This window comes from Aplysia californica, unplaced genomic scaffold (genome assembly GCF_000002075.1).
Source record: "Aplysia californica isolate F4 #8 unplaced genomic scaffold, AplCal3.0 scaffold00056, whole genome shotgun sequence".
Lineage (NCBI taxonomy): Eukaryota > Metazoa > Mollusca > Gastropoda > Aplysiida > Aplysiidae > Aplysia > Aplysia californica.
The window spans coordinates 1,975,555-1,987,586 of NW_004797326.1; the positions used below are offsets into that span (position 1 = coordinate 1,975,555).

At 41.7% G+C, this 12,032-nt stretch overlaps 1 protein-coding gene across 1 annotated transcript in view; it reads left to right on the forward strand.

Annotated features, from left to right (window-relative positions):
* Positions 1–1,091: 1,091 nt before the first annotated feature.
* LOC101846949 (3-oxoacyl-[acyl-carrier-protein] reductase FabG) overlaps positions 1,092–12,032 on the forward strand; it is a gene marked incomplete in the record, with an annotated part of 15,988 nt that continues 5,047 nt past the window's right edge. The window contains 5 exon segments of the mRNA XM_005093036.3: positions 1,092–1,376; positions 2,703–2,842; positions 3,947–4,039; positions 6,530–6,668; positions 8,860–8,900. Of these exon segments, the coding sequence (XP_005093093.2) occupies positions 1,322–1,376; positions 2,703–2,842; positions 3,947–4,039; positions 6,530–6,668; positions 8,860–8,900 (468 nt within the window).

Here is a 12,032-nt window from a genome sequence, read left to right on the forward strand (position 1 = left end):
CCCTCACCACAAATTGCCACAAAGCTGGGACAGTGACAAAAATGGTATAAGGCACGAATTCTTTTGATTCCACAAATCTTTTCTAATCTTATTTATTCTCAATCAAAAGAAAACTTATTAAAGAAAATTGTAGTCGTTTTACATCATAATGATTATAAATAGGGTCTACTCACATGCTATCTCTCAAATCCGAATCCGGGTTCACAGTCAGAAGGCTATTCAAAATACAGTCATGCATGTGCCTGTAGTGTACAACATATTCACGTCTATTGGCCTCTCTTCTGCCGACTGAGAACAGGTCTTCACACTTTTGCTACACTCTGACACGTCCCAGGATATCACTGACAATGGTGTGCTGCTTCAACACATTGCCCTTGCTTCTAAACTGCGTTATTTTTTTCAAAAGTAACAGTATCCCACGATTTTATTTTACTTCCTGGTTAATTGACCTTTGGGTGAAAGCACAGTGCGTGGTTGAAAAAAACCCATCTGTCGCTGTGTTTAAGATAAGAAAAGAAAACGTTTCCTAGTTCATTACCAAGAAAAAATCCATTTGCTTTTTTAAAACAACGCTTAACTTTTGACACACTTGAAAGAAGAAAGAGAATCACAATATAATGTAATGTATACAGTTTCGTTCAGCCTGCTGGAGTTTCTGTCTGAGAGCGCGGCGGTCAACATTCACAATACCGCAGGTCATGACCCGCAACCTTTGTGCTCGTGACGTCATTTGACCTCGATTGAACCAGCGAAAACTGAGGCCTTGGCAGTAGCCTAAGTAGTGAACAGCGGAGCGAAAGTCGAGTAAATAAACTGAACTGAGTTGCCTGCCAAACCTATTTTCGGCACTATTCTGAATTCTGATGTTTTTTTTTTAGGGTGCTGAGAACAATTTTGGCAAAAAAACCCTGCAACAAACCATTATTTTTGTGAATTTAGCAGGGGGGAGACCTTCCTGCAACCCCCCCCCCCCCTCCTCTTCACTTAGGCAGGGGGACTACCCCTTGCACCCCCTTTTTTAAAGGCAACTTCCGGTTTTGTTTCCAATTGCGTACATAATGTATAAATGTCTATGGATTTCGGCCGGGACCACTCTTCTCCCGAAGAGTCCTGCAAGTTAGGAGCCCCGAGTTCATGGGTCAGAGGTTGGGTTAGAGGTGGAAGTCGTTGCTGCAGCCAGCTGGCCGGCCTTCAGATCCAGAACCAGTGTTGTGTTTTTATTACCTGATATACTTGCATCAAATCCTATTTTCCAGGCCGTTCTTGAGCATCTAAACAGATTTTGCTTTCACTTTCCTCCAACTCCAAATCGGCTTTCGACATGCAGAATTCTAAAGATTTTCTGCAGCTTGCTGGCAAAGTTGTTGTTGTCACGGGTAAGTTCGGTGCATCTGACACTCGCCCTCAGCCCTTCTCACTGAACCCCAAGCAATAACAATTAATTACAGTCGAACCTGCTCAAACGACCACCTGTCCAAAACAATCACCTGTATAATATAAACAAACGACCCCACTCCCCCTTGGGTTCTTTCTGTAGGACACACGACCCCAGCCACACCCCTGATCTTATTTATGCCATGGTAGGAAAAATCCACTCCTAGCCTTTTCGGACAAAGTCGAAAAATCTCGGAGGTCACATGTGCAAGTTGCGCACATTAAATCATTAAAGTTCCCTTAGTGGTCCAAAATTGATTAGAGCTTGGCTTTGGCTGCCATGACCTGGGCAAAATTCAAAATTTCCTACGAACTGAAAATGTTTAATGTGTCCCACACGCTTATATTGTCTTTATGCAGTTGCGAGATCTTTAAAAAAAATATAAAAAATAGGTACCTTATGCATTAGGATATCAAAATGTAGGCCTACCGCTGAAATGGCAAACTGTAAAAAAAAAATGTTCACCTCCTCTCCCCCCCCCCCCTCCCCAATTCTTGAAACTCTTTGTGAGGTCACAGCAGTTCAAATATGGACCCACAGAGGATGGTGACCCAGGATAGAAGGTCAAATGAGTTCAGAATGGGGGTCTCAAATTGACTTATATGGACACTCTTCAATGACATCACCAAGGCCTTCTTTAATACATCGATTCTAGGCAATTTTCCTAGCTTTAGAATGAGTGAAAAGTGTTCTGTGTGTATGTGTGTCTGTCTGTCAGTCTACCTGTTGGTCTGTCTGTCCGTCCGTAAGTCCGTCTGTCCATCCATCTATCCATCCATCTATCCATCCATCCATCCATCCATCCATCCATCCATCCATCCATCCATCCATCCATCCATCCATCCATCCATCCATCCATCTATCCATCTATCCATCCATCCATCCATCCATCCATCCATCCATCCATCCATCCATCCATCCATCTATTATTATACATAAGATAAGATAGATAAGATAATACTTTATTGTCCCAGAGGGAAATTTTTCTTGGCTGTACAGGAACTGTAAAACACATGCAGGTATTTATATATATATATATATATATATATATATATATATATATATATATATATAATATGTGTGCATGTATGTATTGGTGGCCAAGGCCATCACTTTGTCCAAATTAGTCCTCTCCTGGGCCTACACACTATCCCTGTGGGCCTAGGTCCCCTCCATCCCACTTAAAAGAAAAATAAGATTGCAGTTGAAATTGACAGCAGGTTAACTAAGTTTGCCACTTGATCATTCTGTGTGTGTCTCTGGGCAGGGTCCAGTGCTGGCATTGGTGAGGCTATTGCTCTGGAGTTTGCCCGTCAGGGCTGTCACTTGATGCTGTGTGGCCGAGACAAAGAGCGACTCAACGCTGTGGCGGCGAAGTGTGTGGAAACTTCCGGTGGTGAGAGTAAAGTACGTGAAATATGAGATATATATAGATATCTGCCGTAAGCTGACAAAATGCCGTTTTTTATTCACAGCGGTTTTGAGATAAAGAGGTTTTTTTGTCAGCGTAACCATTTAAAGAAGGCGTTCTTCCGAAATTCTAATTCTAATTTATTAAAAAAACTAGTCACATGAGTTCGCTTTAATTTTGTCACAAAAATAGTGTAACTGATCAGGCTTTTGATTTTACAAATAAAACAATTTGGAGCGAAAAATTAACGAACTGCGCTTCGCTGATGACCAGAGCCTCATACACCAAGATTAGGACATCCTCCAAGAACATATCACTAAAGTGAACAAAGCATGAGAAATCAAAACTTAAGTACACAAGGCGAATGCAGTCACCTGCCATCTAACACCCTTTTCTCCCATCAGAATATTCTGTGGGAGACAAAAATAGATCTCATTAGATCAATTCCTTATACCAACTCTTATACCAGTGCCAAACCTTGACCCTAAATGAAGCACAGCAAATTAAAAAAACAACATGAGAAATGAATTGTCTCAGAAAAACACTAAACATCATGTGTATAGACGGACAAAGAAACAATGACATCAGACAATATCTAGTGAGTGTTGAATCATACGTGTGATACACTGAGAGAAAACAAAACAAATGATTTGTGAGAATGGAACCTACAATATGACAGTCAATGTCTTCAAGGCTAGAGAAAGAGCAAGAAAAAGATGGTTGATTGAGTCAAAAGACCCTCCAAAGGAACTTGACTCTCCAAAAGGCAGAAATGTCAGGCCCTTGTCCCAAAGTTGCATACCTCTCCTTGACACCTTAATTGCAGTACAAGAGGACAGAAAAAGTAAGTAAGCCAGGATTTCTTCAGAAACTCTAACAAAAAATCTGTCATAAATCTTTTTTTTTTTCCCTTTATGCCTTTTCAAACTTCATGTACAATATTTATGATTTATGTAGATTTATGATAAGAAATGAAATATTTAACTTATTTATGTAGTTAAAAGTCTACTTTGTGGAATAAGTAGGAAAAACAGAATCAAGTACGCCAACATTTCTCTCTGCTATGTCTCTACATGACTGTATGGTCTTGTCTCACCCAGGTACGCACGACCGATGGCGACGTTCTTGAGAAGTCGGTGCAGCAGAAGATTGTTGACGAGACCCTGAAATGTTTTGGTCAGCTGGACGTTTTGGTAATGTATGTTTAGTATTAGTAAGCATTTTACGGCACTTGCAACACAATTAGGTCATATAACTGTGGAAGATTAGAGATGTTACAAGATAGTAACAAACATAATAAAGAGGGAGAGATAAGGACGATAGATGTTTGACCGGAAAGAAGGGGCATACCACCACCCCAGAGCACCCGCCAACCGCCCACTAATGTATGTTTTGTTTTGTATGCCGTTTGCATAAGGACAACGGATGATGATTTTTTATGTTATTTTAACTCTTTATCTCCGGCCAGCGGCTTGTGGTCGGAACCGCCGTGCCTGTGAGCTGCTGACAGTGGCTCGGGAACATTCCTTTACGACGACTTCAACATCAAATTACTTTTCGGTTATGCAGTTGCCGAAAACAGGTCTCTTGATGTACTGGAAGTTCACTCATTAGATGAAGAACTATCAAAATAGGTTTGCTAGTTTCGATTTGATAACCCATTTAAAGAAGTTTTTGTCATTTTTAGATTTAGCATGAGAAAAGGGCCCCGGCATAGTAGGTTTACCCCCCTTGGAGATAAAGAGTTAAGTGCATATCTTAATTAAGAAAGGCTCTCAGAACATCGCAATATCATTGTTGGCTGTGCTGTAGCATGTAATAAAACGCTTACATTAACTTGTAATATTTCATGTAAGTAATCGGCCAGATGTGGTAAAAACACAAATTTTGTTTTGTTTTCTGTTTTCTGATTATGGTCAGGTAGTTGTTGCTGTTGATGGATTCTTTCCTCCGGTTTTCTCAGCCCCCTTCCTCCCCATTAAATTTATAATGTTGTCATTGAAAAGAATCCTGACCATCTTGTGTGTTGTATATATCTGTCAGAACACGTACACCTTGTTTAATGAAAAAGTCTCTGATCTTCAGCCTTGGGGGTCTGTCGAACACTTTGCCACCTCATCTCGCCGATCGGCGATGTTTACCACCCATTTTTTTGGGATTTTCCCACAAATTCCTTTTCCTTTAGTGGGTGGTTGGCGGGTGCTCTGGTGTGGTTTGCTCCTTCTTTCCTATCAAACATCTGTCGTCTTTATCTCCCCTCCTCCTTTTTTGTGTTTGTTACTCACTTGTAACACTTCTAATCTTCGGCACTCATACGACCTTATTGTGTTGCAAGTGCCGTAAAACACTTACTAAAACTAAAACTCCTTTTCCTTTGGTGGCAAGAGTTTGTACTATATGAGCCTTGTGACTTGTGATGGCAAAGTGTTAAAGGCAAAACATTCAGTGCTCCATCATAGCAAATGTATCATCTTGCCACCGTGAGAGGAAGTGAAGCACACTCGTATGGCTTGCTCTTTCTACTTTGTCTTGGCGTCGTTGATGTTTCCTGATCTATTCCTGCAAAATGTGGGCATTATGAGGCCACCCAAAAGTAAACCTTAACTCAACAACACTGTTCTTGTATAATAGGCTATTTGATAATAAGAATGGTAATAATAAAGATCTCTTCTATAGTGCCCTCTCCCTGGTGGCTTTTGGCGCTTCACAATAGTAGGCCTATCAGATTTAAATCAACATTTTATGCATATTGACCCGTTCAAAGTACAACAATTCTTTCAAATACACACATATGCGTAATCTGTCTAAGAACACTGACACAAAAAGACTATCCCTGTGGATATGGATCTCACTTGTTGTTTGAAGAAGAATTAAACTAGTTAACTCTTTCCGGACATACTTTTTTGGGAGTCTAGACGTAATTAACTTGTGGCTCGATTTGGCTACTCAGATGATGTACAAAATAACTTAATATAAGCAAAACCATCTTTCAAAATGTAACATTATACATCAAATTGAAAGAAATGGAATGAGGAATACATTCCAGCATGAAACAAGGATTAATTGTGAATATAAGTATGCATTACAAGGTTAGAAATGGCGATGGTGATGAGAAAAATAAATTTTGTGGAAAAATTACGTTCACAAATCAGCATAGCTATCTTATCATATACGGGCCAAGAGCATATCCATGAATTTTTGAATGCGCAGCTTTTTATTTGAAAGCAATATTCTAATTTTTGTTTGAGTTATGATATTTATACTGAGTCCTGTTACATCGTTTTTTTTAATGCAAGACTGCAAGAACAAATTCACTCGTTTTTCCCCCAACCCACGCTTCGAAAAGTAAAACAAGATGTTTTCTTTTCCTAAACCCTTTCCAAGTTTTCAATAACGATATAATTATAAATGACGGATCATGTCAAAATGCAACAATACTGAGGCACCCTATCACAGCCGATATTTCGGCGATACGTCCGCAAGGGGTGTGGACTCCAACCGATATATTGGCGATACGTCTGGAAAGAGTTAATGAAATGGGCTTTACGTTTTAGAACATTTCCGACAGCCTGTACTAGTGAGACAGGGGTGGTCAGAAACATAGTTTGCATAACTCGCTCTAACTTCTGAAAGCATTCATTAAAAATGAAACTCACTGTCGTTTTGTTCACAACATATACCAGGTGAACAACGTAGGAACCAATGTGGTGCGGTCGGCACAGACAGCGGCCCCGGAAGACTACAATGTCATCATGAAGACGAACATGGAAAGTATTTTCTTCCTCACCCAGCTGGCCTTGCCGCACATCATCAAAAGCAAAGGTTTGTCTGTGCCAGGCACACGTAGGAGAATGTAGGCTGCTTTCTAACATAACTGTATGAGGAAATTGTTTTGTTATGGCATGGAAGTGGGGTGCACCACTGTTGTCTGGTTACCCTTATGCTCACAAGATTTGATTCAGGGCAGGGAGTGGATTTTCCTCGTACTTTATTCTTACCCATGGACTTGTATCATAATATCCAAGGCTGTGCTCTCTGATGTAATTCCAACCCACAATAGAGTGCACCATTTGACTCTGTTTGGAACAAAATGAATGGCGAGGGGGGGAAGGTTACGCACTCATTCGACTAAAGTGAGGTTGGTGTTTTACTCTTTATTTGTGCGCTCATCATCAGTGCAGGGAAGTTTTTGTTGAGAGCAAATAGTCACAGCCATGACAATGCTTGGTTTAGGATATTTTATCATTTTACCATGGCAATTTTTTTGGTAATTTATGGCTCCATTCTGACGTAGATCATGTGTAACATGTTCAACATGACTTGTTTCGTGTCTAGTAGGATTTAAATTTAAACTTGAAGCTGCCTTGTACTGAACTAGAATATTGTAGGTTAGGTGCAACCCCTCAATCTGATGGGGTGATACTTAAAGACATGTACTCTCGCCTGTACTGGTGTGAAATGTCAAAAGATGATTGGAGGGCGCCAAAGACATGTACTCTCGCCTGTACTGGTGTGAAATGTCAAAAGATGATTGGAGGGTGCCAAAGACATGTACTCTCGCCTGTACTGGTGTGAAATGTCAAAAGATGATTGGAGGGCGCCAAAGACATGTGCTCTCGCCTGTACTGGTGTGAAATGTCAAAAGATGATTGGAGGGCGCCAAAGACATGTACTCTCGCCTGTACTGGTGTGAAATGTCAAAAGATGATTGGAGGGTGCCAAAGACATGTACTCTCGCCTGTACTGGTGTGAAATGTCAAAAGATGATTGGAGGGCGCCAAAGACATGTACTCTCGCCTGTACTGGTGTGAAATGTCAAAAGATGATTGGAGGGCGCCAAAGACATGTGCTCTCGCCTGTACTGGTGTGAAATGTCAAAAGATGATTGGAGGGCGCCAAAGACATGTCCTCTCGCCTGTACTGGTGTGAAATGTCAAAAGATGATTGGAGGGCGCCAAAGACATGTGCTCTCGCCTGTACTGGTGTGAAATGTCAAAAGATGATTGGAGGGCGCCAAAGACATGTGCTCTCGCCTGTACTCGTGTGAAATGTCAAAAGATGATTGGAGGGCGCCAAAGACATGTGCTCTCGCCTGTACTGGTGTGAAACGTCAAAAGATGATTGGAGGGCGCCAAAGACATATACTCTCGCCTGTACTGGTGTGAAATGTCAAAAGATGATTGGAGGGCGCCACTGGAAGGTCCTGCTTCTTTTCTTTTCCTCTGTTGTGTCCGTTTTTACATCTTTCTTTTTCCGTGCTGTAAATGGCCATTAATGTGTTGACGTGCTTCTCTTTACTCTGACTGAGCTGTGTGATAGTGTCTATGATTTATCATTTCAACTTACTTTCCTTCCTTCTGTCTTCTGTTTTGGTCTGCAGGACCTAGTGCAGCCTTTGGAAACAGCAGAGTGTTTATTTCTATTCTAGTAGGGCGTTAAGTTTGACATTTATTAACCCCTCCACTGACAGGCCCACCCTGTAATCCTGACAAATGTCTGAGACAGGTGTGGGTGGTTTATTGCCCTTTGCTGACCGCCATGGGCTGGTGTGTGGCTGGAGAGTACAGCTGGTAGATTCCACTATTTTACTCTCTCCTCAACAGTCTCCTGTTGATGTTGCTTTACTTAGCACTAGATGAAAGTTTGTGTTCCGAATTATCTCTTTTTTTACTTAATATTTCATGAAGATATTAGCTACGGTGCGGCAAAAAATTTGTTACGGAGATTTGTATAATTTTATATGTATTTATGAAGAAGAGTTTTTAAATCTAGCTTAAATTGTTGTTGAAAAATATGATTAAGTTAAAATTTTTTTATACAAATTGCTGTGCAAAGTATGGGGGACATTGATTCATCCATCCATTAAAGAGATATTTGAGGATAAATTGTGCCAGAATTTTTTTACCGGCACTTTAGTGTGTACCTTAGCTTAACCATTGGTGTTTATGTTGTTCAGACATTTGCATTTTGATTGGTGGTAAAAATAACGTAGTTTTAATATGTTCTTTTCCAGGCAATGTTGTCAACATCTCAAGCATTGCCAGTGAAAATCCGGTGAGGATGCGTATTACATAAACTGCTGTCTCTGGTTTTGAAGTTTGACGTGTTTGTGTTTATGAAGGGTCTCTACTTTCTCTTGTCTGTTGGTGGGCATAGCCTTAACCCTTTGAGCCCTGAGCTCTTGAGGTCGCCTTGCCTCTCTACCTAAGCTCCTGAGGCTGCCTTGCCTCTCTACCTGAGCTCCTAAGGCTGCCTTGCCTCTCTACCTGAGCTCCTGAGGCTGCCTTGCCTCTCTGCCTGACCTCCTGAGGCTGCCTTGCCTCTCTACCTGACCTCCTGAGGGATTCACGCCTGTATTTGTCATACTAAGTTTGAATGCTTATATTTCAAAAACTTAATTGATAATGATTTGAAACTTTGCTTGCCATATATACAAGAGTAGCCTACCTGGACTTTCCTGCCAGATTTCCACCTGTTTGTGATAGGTAAGAGAGATTATTGGCTCTGGGTCCTGCTTGCGTTTCACAGAAAAAAGGAATAAAATGTGAGGCATCGGCGTGAAATCAGGCGCTTGTCAAAAAATTGAAAGCAAAGAAACTGGCCTTTTTCTGACTGTTGGGCGATTTTTTTCTAATTTTATTTTTTTATATTTTTGGCTCAATACCTTTTGTATCCCCTTAGAAACACAGTTCTGTGTGGATTTTACTGAAAAACATTGATTAAAGGCACAAAAAATGTCAAATGTCAGTTTCCAAAGACTCTCAAGCTATGGAAATTACAAAACTTTGGAGGCCATTTTCTCGCTAATTTCAGCTCTGAAACCAGGCTATCCTGCCCTCCTTCAATTGCAAATATCTCGACTTCTATTAAAAATAGATGGATACTTTTTTCACCCGAAGCAAGGCAAATGAACAAGCTTAAAGATGATACTAATAACCCAATATGCCCAAAATTTGACAAGCGCCTGACTCCACCACGTCGCAACGCAAATGGTTTGGCCACCTGTTACGAATATCACCTAGCCAGCCAGCCTTGAGAGTCTATAACACCAAGGCTATAAAGAGAGGTAGACCACGCAAAAGATGGATAAAGCTGTCCCCGTGGTTTTATGAACCCCGCATAATTAAGCAAAGTTTGATAACTTTTTGCATAATTTCTGATTGTTTTCCTTTATCATTCTTTGTTAAAATTAACAGAATCGTATAATTTCACATTTTTGGGCTCAGTTTGCATAATTTCAGAATTTTTCTTGCGTTAAACGACGGGGACAGATTAAGGGAGTCGAGGAAACCCTGAGAAATCACAATATCCCAATTGAAAGAGTTTCAGAGCTGGCCTGCCGAAGAAAACTGCATCTCCTCGATGCTTAATAGCTACAGAGGATGAAAAAGTAAAGGTATAGTATAGTATAGTATGGGGTTTTACGGCGCTCGCAGCTGGATAAGGTCAAATGAACGCGCAAAGTAAAGGTATGCCAATCGGCCCAGCTGGTACTGTCTCCACAAAACGTCCTACGATGCAATGGGGTCTCACTCACTGGTGTACCGGTGGCTAAGTACACGGGCAATGGACCAGGGCCATGGCCAGGGCTCAAAGGGGAGGTTTTAGAGAAGAAAATTTTCCGTCGCTATCCGTATTAGAACCGAGGACCTATTGAATGAGAGGCGAACACCTTAACCTCTAGGCCACGAGAGCTCTCCTAAAAATGTTTATATTATGACCATTATTATATATATATATACATACACACATATAAACAGTCGAATCTGCCTTGACAGTCACCTGCAGAAAAAGTCAGAAGCCCAGAAATGGGGGCATATCTATATCTAATCTCTCTCTCTCTCTCTCTCTCTCTCTCTCTCTCTCTCTCTCTCTCTCTCTCTCTCTCTCTCTCTCTCTCTCTCTCTCTCTCTCTCTCTCTCTCTCTCTCTCTCTCTCTCTCTCTCTCTCTCTCTCTCTCTCTCTCTCTCTCTCTCTCTCTCTCTCTCTCTCTCTCTCTCTCTCTCTCTCTCTCTCTCTCTCTCTCACTCTGTCTCACTCTGTCTCTCACTCTCTCTCTATATATAAATATACGATAGAACCTGCCTAAATGGAAATCTGTAAGATAGAAGCCTGTTCCCCCTTGATAAATGCCTCTATGATTACCTCTATAAGATGGAAACCTGCCTAACATCGAAACGAGAAGAGAAATTCCTTCCTTCCGGAAGGTTATTACCTAAGATGGAAAATGCTTTGCCCTCTCAGTTTTGATTTGAAACAAAACTGTGAAAGTTTGTTCCTTTGGCTCTTGCCATTACCCCACCCCGCCAGGCGAGGGAGGGGAGCAGGGTGCCCTTTGGGGGTAGATGTTACCCCATCCATGTGAGCTTAGGCAATCTTACTAAGTCCCTTGTGGTATCAGACTCGCAACCATAAGTTTGTGAGTTGGAATCCTGTCAGGGGTCGACGTTGTGTCCTTGAGAAAGGCTCTTTACATGAATTTTCCCCCAGGTGGGAATGGGTACCCAGCTTTAGACAGTGAAAGATCTTTTCAGTTTATTAGTTTTTGAACGCTTAGTCAGCTGCTTGCACTGTATGCTTCCTGGGAAGCTGAGAGTGTTTCTGAATGTTCTTTGGTCTGCTGGGGTAATAATAGTGTAAGGCTCATAGAGCTTGCTGTTGATCAGGGGTATGCTGTATACAAATGCTGTTATCATATTATTAAGATAACCTTGATGTGAGTCCTTAGTGGTGCAGATGGTCAGTGTGGCGTGGGTATAAAACCTCACCAGTGCCTGTGAAAGTGCTCGAGTGGCGCTCCAGCACGGAAACTTTCACGAGTAGCCAGGGGCCAGAAGTAAGAAATTAGTTTGGCCAATGCCTACCGCCCCGATGGTAAGGTCAGCTGAGAAGAGTTCCTCGAATTGTTGTTTTATGCACGGGAGGGTTGGCGTTGGTTGACTGTGCTCGTTACTCCGATGGGTGGGGCTGAGGGTGGAAGCAAAGGGCAGGTTCAAGCGTTTCTATTTTTAATAGGGTAAACAGTGGTCTTACGTAATGCAAGCCCTGGTGGCAGTGGATAAGTAGGAATGACGCATGCCACTATGACAGAGGATAGCACTTGAGAGGTGTGAAGTGTTGACCCCTGCTTGCTGGCCTAACAAGTGACCCTAGATCTCAAAGGCTGGGTCTCTGAAATCCCCCCCC